The sequence below is a fragment of the Eschrichtius robustus genome, chromosome 5 (assembly GCF_028021215.1).
Source record: "Eschrichtius robustus isolate mEscRob2 chromosome 5, mEscRob2.pri, whole genome shotgun sequence".
In the NCBI taxonomy this organism is placed as follows: domain Eukaryota; kingdom Metazoa; phylum Chordata; class Mammalia; order Artiodactyla; family Eschrichtiidae; genus Eschrichtius; species Eschrichtius robustus.
This window is the reverse complement of record NC_090828.1, coordinates 73,282,836-73,295,913: the sequence shown is the minus strand read 5'-3', so window position 1 is coordinate 73,295,913 and position 13,078 is coordinate 73,282,836. Positions and strand designations below refer to the sequence as shown.

General features: G+C 44.4%; 1 protein-coding gene across 17 annotated transcripts in view; it reads left to right on the top strand.

Annotated features, from left to right (window-relative positions):
• PKP4 (plakophilin 4) overlaps positions 1 to 12,845 on the top strand; it is a 245,133-nt gene extending 232,288 nt beyond the window's left edge. For 14 of the 17 annotated variants that reach the window (XM_068545071.1, XM_068545068.1, XM_068545069.1 and 11 more), the window contains 6 exons: positions 2,954 to 3,149; positions 5,206 to 5,290; positions 5,414 to 5,531; positions 8,089 to 8,217; positions 9,959 to 10,032; positions 11,836 to 12,845. In XM_068545071.1, the coding sequence (XP_068401172.1) occupies positions 2,954 to 3,149; positions 5,206 to 5,290; positions 5,414 to 5,531; positions 8,089 to 8,217; positions 9,959 to 10,032; positions 11,836 to 12,084 (851 nt within the window). In that variant the 3' untranslated portion in view covers positions 12,085 to 12,845. The remainder of the gene's footprint in view (positions 1 to 2,953; positions 3,150 to 5,205; positions 5,291 to 5,413; positions 5,532 to 8,088; positions 8,218 to 9,958; positions 10,033 to 11,835) is intronic. The other 3 variants (XM_068545074.1, XM_068545072.1, XM_068545073.1) reach the window with 1 other exon arrangement.
• Positions 12,846 to 13,078: the final 233 nt, after the last annotated feature.

The window sequence follows — 13,078 nt, the reverse complement described above, 5'->3', positions numbered from 1 at the left end:
CCCAAGCAGAGTGTGGGGGAAAAGAAGAGATCAGAGACCCTCCAGTGGACCTCAGGTTAAACCCTGGATGTGCTGCTCACTGGCTGTATAACCTGGAGTGTCCTGTATGCAGCCCATGTGGGCTCCATTTCCTTCATCTAAATTGAAAACTCTTCCTTGGTTCCCATCTCTGAAAGGGAGCTGCCCGTGCCTGCTCTCCTCACCATGGGCTTGCTGTCAAAATGCTCCTTGTAAACCTCCCAGCTCCACGCCAGTCCTACAGCTGATGACAGGTCAGGGGAGAAGGAGGGAAAATTTGACAGGATCTTATGTGGATTAGTGAATATATATTGAACTCATATTAAAATACACCTGCCATGATAGAGCAAGACAAAGATGGAGAGAGAAAAGGAGCAAGGACAGCAATGTTTACCTCAGAGAGTGGCTATGAGGAGTCACCATGGCCCCTCACACAGTGCCTGGTAGACATGCTATTTTAAATTATTGCCTGGATTAACCTGCTCTTAAAACACTGTTTCTTTGGGCCAAATTGTACCCCCTGGAGAGGAAAGGAGCCTCTTCCATGCCCTGTTCATAGTCTGGCTCATGCCTGATTCCAATAGATGTGTTATAGCTCCAAATCCCACATTTCCCTGAGAGAAATCCTTTAGGTCCCTAAAGATTTTTTTTTTTTTTTTTTTTTTTTTTTTTGGCTGTGTTGGGTCTTCGTTTCTGTGCGAGGGCTTTCTCTAGTTGCGGCAGGCGGGGGCCACTCTTCATCGCGGTGCACGGGCCTCTCACTGTCACGGCCTCTCTTGTTGCGGAGCACAGGCTCCAGACGCGCAGGCTCGGTAGTTGTGGCTCACGGGCCCAGTTGCTCCGCGGCATGTGGGATCTTCCCAGACCAGGGCTCGAACCCGTGTCCCCTGCATTGGCAGGCGGATTCTCAACCACTGCGCCACCAGGGAAGCCCCCTAAAGATATTTTTTAAGTTATTTCTGTTACATCTATATTATTTGAATTTCTTATAAGAAGCCCGTATAGTTTGGGAGTTCTTAATGCTAAAAAACAGTGTTGGCCACACACACCTTGTGGCCTATCACTCCATAAATGGGAGGAGAGAGATGGGAGAGCAGAGGGTTCACAGCCAGCTCCATGAGTGCGCAGACCTTGGGGAAGAACAAATGTATATTCAGGGGACTGGCCTTCTCTCGGGGCATCCCTGTGTTTTCTGTGAATGTCCTCACCTCCTTTTAAACGTTCAGGCGTGTTTTCTCTCTCCACTGATGAGCATTATTTTACCCAGCTGGAGTACTCTTGAGCTGTTTCAGGAGTCACTTTTTCTTGTTTCCCCATGAGGATCCCTTCCTTCCTGTGTGGTCTGAGCCCCTCCCATATTCAGTATTTGACTCTGGTTTACCCAGCACTTCTGTTCCTAAGACCCATGCCCTTCTCTGACCTCTTCACTCTCTCCTCACATCCATCACCAGCACTAGCCATGGACTTTCTCTCCAGAGCTGTTTTTCACGAGGAAACAAAGTTTTGTCAGTTCACAAAAGTTGCTGCATACTCAGCTGAGTCTGACCAAGCCAGCTGTCTGGGCTGCAGGCTCTGAAGGCACCGCTAGGGTCACTCACAGACCGAGTGACTGGCCTTCTCCCAAGCCTCCAGAGTGCAATTTTAAAATTGTGCCGTAGCAAAGTGACGAATTACATGTCGTGGACCTTTTGGTCATTCGTGAGTATTCAGAATCACCAGTGCTAACTTATCATCTGTTCTTAAAAACCACATTTATCTTCTGGCTTTTACAGTGTCATCACTGCTTTTCCACTCTTCCTAACAATGTTCTCTGTGAGTATGCCCGAGTCTTCCCTTTGACGTGCTGTAAATTATGCAGCGTGTACTCAGGCCCTGTCTTCTCCTGCTAACCATTGTATATAAATAGGTCTTCAATAAAAACCCCATTTAGCATCCACTCAGTTATTAGCATAGGGAGAAAAGCTAAGAAAATATTTACTTGAGCTTTAGTCAATTTCTTTTGTCTGCAGTGCAGTTATTCCAGTTTGTCAGTCAGTAATTGAAATGGAAAAAGCTTGAGATAATCTCTTTTTGGAGAAGAGTAAGGGAAATTGAGGATCTGTATGGAAATGCCTCAGTAGCGAAGGGACACCCCAGCCTTGTCCTATCGGGAACTTTATTATTGCATTACTCCTGGGACGTAACATACCCATAATCTTCATACCAGAATTATACTTCTATCTTCTTTAAAAGAAACGAGCATGTTATTACTGATGTCAGACCAACTGATATAAACCCTCAACTTGATAAAAATGTGGAATGAATTGGGAGATTGGGATTGACATATATATACCAATATGTATAAAATAGATAACTAATAAGAACCTGCTGTATAAAAAAATAAGATAAAATTCAAAAATTTTGAAAAAAAAAAATGTGTAACTGTACCCAGTTCACATGTTGAGATCTAGAAAGGTTTCATGAAAAGTATTGTTTGGCGGCCTTACTTGGTCCAGCTTAAAACTTATTCAAAGAAAAGTTTTTAAAAGCTTTAAGAGGAAGTTGTAATTCCTATATGATGCATAGGAATTGAATGGAGAATAAAATTTACTATCATAATTCCTTTATTCTTGCTGTGAATGAAAATAGTGGAACTAAAGCAACTTGATTGTTATACCCAGTTTTATACCCTGATTTACATTTTCTTTCAGCAATTTGCAGTAAGGTTTTATTAACCAATCATTTCCTCGAGTGGCACGGCCATAGATGTTAACCTGCCCCTTACAGTTAAAATGTTTGTCATTTCCTTCTTTACCATGGATTTTTTCTTTCCTGTTATTGTCTCTTTTGAGGTTTTGTTTTCAAGAGACTGCACAGTCACAACCTTTCAATGACAACAATAACAAAAACTGGGTCCCTTCCAAAAGTGGAATGAGCTCTCTTTTGCCTCGGGCAGGTAAATACGCCATGCGAGACCTGGTCAACCGGCTCCCGGGTGGCACCAGCCCCAGCGTGCTGTCGGATGAGACCGTGGCGGCCATCTGCTGCGCCCTGCATGAGGTCACCAGCAAGAACATGGAGAATGCCAAGGCCCTGGCTGACTCGGGGGGCATAGAAAAGCTGGTGAACATAACCAAGGGCAGAGGAGACAGGCAAGTCTGCTGCGAGGAGACGCCAGCGCCAGGCCCTCATTCCTGTGACAAGGGCCTTGGTTGAGGATACACTGCTTATTGGGAAGGATTTATTTGTGCACTTCTCATGTACCAATAAGCTAAGCGGTTTCCAGCAGTTAAAACCTGTTTTGCTGGGAGAGGTATCTGTGGTCATGTGGCCCCTTTTCTGCTCTTTAGTTTCTTGGAGCATCCCTCACCCCTACCATCGTTCCTGTCCCTAAAGCCACATTTGGCCGTTCTGACTCCTGGAAGAATCAGACATTTCATGAGGAGGAAAACCTGGGGCCCCATCGCCCTTGGACCTCCGGCTCTGCTCCAGGCTCCAGGGCCTGTTCTGTGAAAACATCTTCTTAAATCCTCAGTTCTGGGATTATTTCCTCCCAGAAGGTCCTAAAATCACCACGTGCAGCAGAGCCAGAGCCTGCTGTGTGGCCTCAGGATGTGCCCTGGGCTTGGATCATACCTCGCTTGTGGGTGACACCCAAGTGATGAAGCAGCAGAAGTAGGGATTAGAGGATTGGTGGCAAAAATTGAAGGTTTCTTGTCACGGAGCTATAGCGGTGACTGTGAATTTGCCTTAGCATCAGATCAGAGACTCCTTCAAGGGAGCGGGAGGTGTAGAGCTGCTTGTCCCATTCTCGACACCACAGGACAGTCGCCTCCCCGATCAGTAGTAAAATGGCCCGCCCGTCTCCCCACTCTCCTCCTGCGCGCGGCAGTGGCTTCCGCGGGGTTATTTACGACCCCCTCTGGCATCTGACGGCCCCCGGAGCGGGCGCCTTGTCTTTTCATTCACTACTGCATCCTCGGTATCTAGAACAAAGACTGGCCCATACTAGTAAACATTTATTAATTGGCTGAGTGTCAGTACTAGAATTCACACTATGTATACTTTTGAAGAATAATGTAGCAAATTATATTCTCACCCCGCAGAAACCACAGCTACCAACATTATTCATATTTCCTTTCAGTCCTTTTTTTCTTAGGTATCTTTTTTTATCTCATTAGTAATAAGTGCACACACACTCATTTTTATTTCAAAGGAAACGAAACATTACAGATAAAGCTAAGGCCCTGTTCCACTAACTCCCCCTCCCGCTCCCTTCCCCTCTCCTGTAAGAGTAACCGAAATCACATTTAGTGCTCTTAAAATTTTGTGAGATAGCCTTTATCCGTGAAAGGCGTAAGAACAGGCTGGAGAAATGCTGAACCAGTGCCAAAATCTTTGTATATTGAAAAAAAAAAAGTCTATAATTTTTTTTTTTTTTTCAAAACAAGAGATTCAGAAAACCTGGATCAAATCAAGTTGTCTTCTGAACATACACTTACTTTCCTTTCGATTCACTCACCAAGCATCTCTCTCTTGCCCACCTGACACGTGCAACAGCAATGAGCAGTTCACACCTGCCCGCAGGTAGCTTACATTCCATGGGTGGAACAGACAAGGTACCAGTGGAATGAGCAGCGCCTGCGGATGGTGCTGAGTGAAGGGCAAATAATAAAATCGGGGACAATGATAGGGCATGCCAGGGTGAGGAGGGGGTGTCACAATTTCAGACACCCTGGTCAGGAAGGCCTCAGGGAGAGGGGAGGTAATAACTGACCTTATTTTCCAAATCAAACACTAGAGCACACAGACACATCTGTTTACAGAGAGGTACAAATGACAAGAAGGCAGTGAACGTGTTTTATATGAAGGCCTAATAATGGGGCGGGGGGGGGGGTAACTTAACTTGTGAGGGTCCTCAGACACTTGAGATGTGTGGTCATGGTCAGAAGTCGTGGGCTCATCCCGACCACAGCTTCTGACCACAGAGCCAAGAGCCTGTGAGCCTCTCTTTGGTCCTTGCCACCTCTTGCCAGCCCTGAACTTGACTGACTCCCAGGTACACCTGATTCCTTGGTGGTGGCTTCTAGCAGCAGCCTCCTTGCCCCCTGGTCCTTGGAGTGATGGCCTCTTGGCCATTGCTTTGCTGCCAGAGTCTCTTCAAGTGGAGCCGCCCACATTCATTAACATCCCCACTCTCTCCCCTAGATCATCTCTGAAAGTGGTGAAGGCGGCAGCCCAGGTCTTGAATACATTATGGCAATATCGGGACCTCCGGAGCATTTATAAAAAGGTAACTTACAAGAATAGCTCTGTCATAACTAGCATTCATCAGAGCTCAGGGTCGTAATCATTTATTGTAATGAAATGTCATTATCCACTTTGAGAGGTTTCTTTTTCTCTTTTAACTCCGCAGGATGGGTGGAATCAGAACCATTTTATTACACCTGTGTCAACATTAGAGCGAGACCGATTCAAATCACATCCTTCGTTGTCTACCACCAACCAACAGATGTCACCTGTCATTCAGTCAGGTCAGTGGGTAAACTCCCCTTCTTGGTGAGAGCATTTGTGTGACAGAACATTGTTTCCCATCCGGAGATTGAACGTACGCTGATTAAGCCTGTCACCTCCAAACACTGAGGAAAGGAGAGTTTGCTCTTCAGGCTGAAAGCCTTCTTTGGGAATTACATGCTATTGTATACAGCAGACCCACTCTCCTCCTTCCGCTTTAAAAGTTTATGTAAGTTTACACCAACTATGGCGCATAAAATTATCCCGGGGCCCTCAATAGCATCTGTTCCCCCTAAGATTCTGCTTCACTAGGTTGGCAGAGGGGCCTGGGAACCTGCATTTAATAAGCTGGCCCAGTGATGCGGATACAGGAGAGTGGAGGAACACACTTTGAGAACCACTAGGTTGTGCCTGAAAATGGCTGCCCTTGCCTGCCTGCAGGCCATAAATCTGAAATCTCTTCAAAGTGATTTTTTCGTTTTCTTGGCGAAAACTCTTAGAAAGAATCCTTTAGACACGAGCTTTAGACCCACAGCCTGGGAGAGCCATGATCTCCACCTGTGCCTTACTCCTCACCAGTTAAAGCTTCATCCCCTGGCTGCATTCCAGACCCCCAGCATCCATGGCTAAGGGGAACAGGCCCTGCAGGTGGCTTTACAGGAATTCCCTTTGATTTGTAAGTTGGGAATCTTGACAACCACACTACCTACATATTGGTGGTGTTTAATTTGGTAGAAAGAATGTATTGAGGCTCAGACTAGGTTTGGGGTGGGGGGGTTGGTTTTTTTTGTTTTGTTTTGTTTTTTTGCGTGTAAGAACAGAATATTATTACCAAGTTGATTCAGTCCTGTAAATTTAATTCTTAACTAAATGAAACAGGAAAAGTAATAAATATCTTTTTTTATTTGGCTTTAAATCTCCCATTCTGACATATAAATATTACCTGTTGTATTCAGCTGTGCTCCTGCTGGCAGTCTTATTTCTCATGTGGACAAATGTGACCGAAAAGACTAATAGATGACTGGTGGTTCTTGTCACATAATTGGATGTCTCCACTTGTACCAGGAATTTTTAAAAATTATCTCTGCCTACTGCATATGGTATATATTTATGTCTTAGTTTTTAAATTATGAGTTGTTTTCTTCAAAGAGACCTCTGCTTGGTTTTTGACACGTCTTGCTGGGTTCCCAGGTGTAGCCTGAGGCTGTCTTGCTTTATAAAAATGCTCAGGATTCTTTAGAGACTCAGGAAGAGGGGTGCCCGGGGAAGCAAGAGAGTTTGCTGTTTAACAAAAGGCATGTGTACAGGCAAAAGAATAATTTCAGACAAATCAGGACACAGTCACTAAGCAATGAACTTGTTTTGAGGACCTCTTAAATATACACACTGGACAGTGCTGAACGAGCCCCGTCCAAGTTCCTAGGTCCCTCTCTGGATTCCACTTGAAGGTAGGATCTGATTCACACTTGTTTCTCCATTTATTCTGAGGGCTGATCATCCATCCCTCAGCACTAGCACGGTATCTGCTTATGGGCACATCTCATATCTTGCTGATGTGATTATGGGAGGCGGGCGGCGATGGCCTCTGTCCTCCTACCTTGTAGAAAATAGGCAGGATGAGAAGCACATAGACGCTGCCCATGCATGCTCACGGTGTGTCAGTGAAGTGACTTTCTAGGGAAAATATTTTGATGTCAGTCTTCCTCTGAAAGCATCAATGCACACAAAACCACTGGTAGCAGGGCCTGGGGCCTGCCGCTTTGAAGTGGATCCAATGAATAAGTGACCACTCTTAATTACAAGATACTTCAGTGCAAGCAAGATTTTTTTTAAATGAGAAAAAGAAGATGTTTTCCTTCTGTGCAAAAATGTCCCAACAGGACACCCATGGGTAGACATGTTATTATGAAATGTTTGGCTCCAGCTGGGATAAAAAAGCTGGGCCTCTGTGAGGCTGGGCTTCTCAGCACCATGAGCTTGATGAGCAGGGCTTACTTAAGTTTATAAATTTCCCTGACAGCTGATCACCATAAAAAGAATTATAAATTTTATGGGCTGGGCACTCTTATTCAAACACATTTAGAGATGCAGATATTTTTGAAATCATCAGAAATCAAAACATGCCATAAAACATCTACTTACTGAAGAGCTATACATAACAGATAATAGATGGGTGTGTTACAAGTGAGTGAACTGAGATCATAAAGCAGCAAATGTAACTCTTGCATGACTGGGAAGTTACCATCACTCAGTTTCAAAGTCCCCAGCAGGTGGTTGAGACCCACCGTGGTCAGTGGGGAAACCGCATGATCCCTGCACCACGTGCTGTGGCTCTCTAGCAAGCTTGGAGGTTGACAGTGCTGATCCTAACGGTGGCCGGCCTGCAGGTCACCTTCCAGAGACCCAGGGCTGGCTGCCCTACAACTCACAGCACCTCTAAGAGCTGCCTTGAGTGCCAGCCACGTACACTTCTAATTACTGACCTTTGTTTTTCCAGAGAGGACTTGCTAGAGACACTGACAGTCTGATCTCTCTTTCTTCTCTCTCTCTCCCTCCTCCTCTTGCCTCTCCCTTCAGTCGGCAGTACCTCTTCCTCACCAGCACTGTTAGGAATCAGAGAGCCTCGCTCTGAATACGATAGGACCCAGCCACCTATGCAGTATTACAGTAGCCAAGGGGATGCCACACATAGAGGCCTGTACCCTGGTAAGACGCCAGTCGGGTGTGTGATAGAGTATCTCGAAAAGCCGCGTGTCCCCAGGCACTTGGCCGGTGGCCTGGGAGGTAACCTCTGCCTGTATTGAGATGGTCCCCCAGCAGCAAACCATGGTCCAGTCTCTCTATCTCCTGCTTCAGGGCCTTTTCCACTTGTTTTAAGTAAAACAAGTGAGGGTAGTGCTCTGGTGACCCGCAGATAAAATGAGCACTGTATCCAAACGAGAAAGCATTTCCAACTCCCTGCAGCGCAGGCCCTTTGTCCTGCCCCCTCCCCACTCCCCTGTGTGTTCCAGAACCCTGAGCTCTGTGACACTTGGCAGGCCCACATCTCCTGGACTGACTCATAAATTCAAACCTGCGGATGGAGATTAATTCCATTTACATTTTTGTGGAAAAGAGTTTGAATGAATAACAAAATATATAACGGGATTCTCCTCAGAGTGATTATTTTTTAAGAATAACAAAAATGATGTTGCCCAGTATTAATATTTTTATGTCCTATTCAGAAAGCCCTGCATATAATTTACTTAAAGAAGGCCAACCTGAAGGGTTACCAAGGTTTCCTATTGTCTCCATTCTCAACTATGTTGCAAATTAGAACTACTCTAGAGGTTTCAAATAAGGCAGTGTAAGCTACCAAAAAAGGGGGGGGGGGTGGGGAACCTTCCTTTCTCAACAACAACAAAAAAAACTGTTTCTTAAAAAAAAAGAAATAAAAACTGGTGGCAATTTAACAACTGCTGGGGGAGCAGTCTCAGTTGTGCTGTTGTCTTTAAAATTGTGATTTCACAGGACTGTTTACTAATCAACTATTGTTACTATGGCAATTAATAGCTCAGAAAATTGCAGATGCTACATTTCAAACACCGAGCTCTTTGCAGAGGAAATGCACATACCAACTGAAGTGCATTGTTGCTTCAGGTTTGCGGCAGCCTGCTTTATTTTAAAGATCGCCTCCTTAGCATGCGCGCCCTTCTGTATCTTCTTTGCTTGCTTCAATAAACTAATTTGCCTCAAATATGTTTCATTTTCCTCATTCAAAAAAAAATAAAAATCTTTGCTAGCCTTAACAGTACTAGAAGGGTAACCAGTGACATCATTGGGAGTCTACTATGGACTCATGAAGACAGCTATCTGATTACCAGGTTCTTTTGGTTTTGAAACATACTTAAATATGGTGGACAACAAGAATGTGCCCCCAGGTGGCCAGCCTGTTAGAGCACACCTGTGCCTGCTCCTTCCAGGACCTGGGATTTTGAATCAACGCTGTTCTGAGGGCATGGAGCTTGTTCCACTGTGTTTCCCTACCTGCCCCCGCATCTGACGCAGTGCTCTAGCTCAGAGCCCTGGAAAAGCCGTGTTCCTTGGCTCAGGGAGCAAGTCTGCTCTTCAGAGCCAGCCAGGGAAATCTTCACAGGTGGGAAGAGCTCCCCACCGTGCCCAGAGGTTGAGAAGGAACCCTTTTTGGAGGAGCTATGCATTGGCATTGCTTTTTGGTGAAACACGCAGCCTCTTTTTGCCGTATTCATTAGCCCCTAAGAACCCTGGGTAAGCAGCAAGCAGGCTTGATCCAGGGCACCCAGGCTGCTGACTGGTCCGGGGCTGTGCTGGCACCGGGGAAGGCAGGGCCCGTCGGGGACGCCACCAGCCCTAGAGCAGGGAGTCCACACAACCTAATGGACCAGAGTGATGAACGCTAGTTTTAATTTCGTAAAATATTTTCTTACAGGCTCCAGCAAACCTTCACCAATTTACATCAGTTCCTATTCCTCACCAGCAAGAGAACAAAATAGACGGCTACAGGTGAATTTGCAATATCATTTTTACAGAAGGCCGATTAGCAGGGATCAACACAGTAAGGGGTCCGCGCCGGTTGACTTACCTGAGCTGGGCCCACCCGGCAGGGGCTGAGGAGCTTTCCCGGGGGATCTCTGCTCCTCGGAAGCTCATCCGTGGTTTAAGCAAATCGCTTCCACAATAGCCTTATGTCCTTGCATATCCGAATTGGTGCCACCATGCCACTGATGGGAACCAGCTGAGAAGTCTTTAACTCCTGTTCTTTGCCCAATGATTTCTTTTTCCCACTCTTTTTTTTTTTTTTTCCTGTTAATCTCTAAAATCTCTTCCATCCTGTGGGTGGGGAAAGGTTGGTAAGCACACTTCATTCTCTCTTCTCATTGTTCTTTTTTGTACATACACCTCTTTCTCCATCTTCATGACTCCCTCCCATCCAAGCCTCCGTGGTTTGAAAACATCCGAGTCCACAGCCAGCTCTCTATTAGGTTCAGAGGTCAGAGTGGACCCAGCCCTGCAGGGGTGAATTCCACTCTCCACCACAATGGGGACTAGCGATTGGAACATTCAATCTCTGCGTTCAAGAGGGGCCTGAAGTTCATTTTGGTCCTTCCTGATGCCATGTCCACGCGGGCCATCTGATCTATCCTCTTACCTTCCATTAACACATGAGCAACTGGGGGTTCCCCAAACAAGCCTGTATCCTGCTCTGCAGAAAAGGATGCTCTTAGACCTCCCTTCACATCATCTTTTCTCTGTAGATGGAAGAAGAAGAACCTCTCAAGTTACTCATAATCTTCTTTAGCCAGGAGAAATAGCCTCAGAATCATAACTCTAATTAAAAAGCAAGTTTAGCTCTGAAATCCTTATAATATTAGAATGCATTTAGTTCCAGAACCTGGTGTTGATACCTATGTGATAAATATGTTACATCTTACTAAGAGGGGAATTTGGGCATGATCGGGGGGAAAGACAGACATTAGAACCATTACAGTTTTTCTCCAAACATATTTGAAGAAATTAATGTGAGGTCAGAGATAAGACAACACAAAAGAAAATGAGGGCAGGGGTGGATACCCACCTGTGTTTCACCTTGCTTCCTTACAGATGGAGTTATTATTAGCCCCAGCTTGGGGAAGTCTTTTCCTTTAGAATTGTATTTGCTCACATATCTCTTCTAATTTTGCTACTCTCCTGCCCGGAGATTGCCTTATTCCTTTAAAAGCACAGCAGGGTTTCCAAAGTGTGACTCTTCACCAAACTACATATTTCTTTTTTTTTTTTTTTTTTGTAAACATCTTTACATATTTCTTTTAAAACTGAGGGATGGACTCAATCTTCATCTCTGAGGTAAATGTTTTAAAAGATGGTTGTGCAATTACACAACAATCCAAAGCCCAAAACTCCAACCTTTAACTAAGTACATGATGTGCTAATGGTTCCCCTGTGTCAAAGCAAAAATCAAGTCTAGCCTTTCATTGGGCACGCCCAGGTCACAGGCTCCTCCACAGCAGAGCACGGAACTCGGCCTCTAGTAAGGAGGGAGGTATCTTGGGTTCTCCCAAGGCGCTGACTTCTAGAGGCCATAGGAAAGGACTTGAGCAAACTGCCGGCCCGCCTGTAAACACAGTGTAAAATCCTTACGGTCCACTAGTGAACATACAGTATGCACCAGAAACAACTTTCAACCATAAATTCACAAACACTGAATCTTGCTTTAAAAATATGAAGCAGGAAGCCCACGTTAATTTTCCCTGAACATGTACTTCCAAAAATTGCCTTGATTTATTTGCTTTTTCATTTTGTCAACAGCATCAACAGCTGTATTATAGTCAAGATGACTCCAACAGAAAGAACTTTGATGCATACAGATTGTATTTGCAGTCTCCTCATAGCTATGAAGATCCTTATTTTGATGACCGAGTTCACTTTCCAGCTTCTTCTGATTACTCAACACAGTATGGACTGAAATCGACCACAAATTATGTAGACTTTTATTCCACTAAACGACCTTCTTACAGAGCAGAACAGTACCCAGGGTCCCCAGACTCGTGGGTGTAGCATCATGATGCTTGGGAGAGGAACTCTTTCTTTCTAACCTTGTTTGGATTGAGATGAGAAGTCCGTCTTGCTGATTTGCTGATGAAATGTGAAAGTGACATGGAAGGAATGAGTGAAGAGAATTTTTTTTTCTTTTTTGAGGAATTATCAGGGAAGTGAGGCAACCTTTGGGAGGGAGGACTTTCTAAGCTCTACTTAGGCATTAGATCTAATTACTTGTAGATTCTATAGTCTGGTGAAGGTGTGGGCGACGTGATGAGAGGTTTGAGAAATGGGTGAAATGAGATGGGGGATGTGTAGGTCAAATCAAAGATGATTTTTTTAATGTGAATAAGTTATGTTCTGATAGTTTGTACAGAAAAAATAATAATAATAAAATGGATGCCCTTCATGTTTTATTGCTATTACTAAATGTCAAGATTGTATGCTATTGTGTCTTGTAAATTTCTTTTGTTGGTGTAAATATGGAAATGCCACATTGGTTAAGTGCCATCATTTGTAACGCAGTGTGTCATTTGAAAAGAGATTTGAAGAAACTGACAGCTTAAAAAACAAACGGGAAACCCAAGGAATTGTTAGCAGTTAAAAACAAACTACAACATCCTTTGTTTGCAAAATGAATAGTGTACCTTTGAAGCACAAAGTCCAGTCTGGTATAGCAGCGCCATGCCCATTCCCTGCCTCTTTCATAGGACACTTCACTGCCATTTTCTATGCACATGAAAGAAAAATAAATGTGGAAATTTCATCCTTGGAAATTTGTTCCCTGTTCTTTTTTTTTTCTGTGTATGACACGGAAAAGCAGATTAATAAATGCGAATCTCATTGCATGTAAGAAACGGCTTAAATATATTGAACTATTTTGGACTTTTCCTAGTTCTGTACAGTTAATACACTTTGTGAGATGGATTATACCAAAGAATGAAGCTGTGAACTTTCCTCCTCTTTACCTATCTTAGTGTTTTTATTTCTTGGATTCTGTTTTGAATTTAAT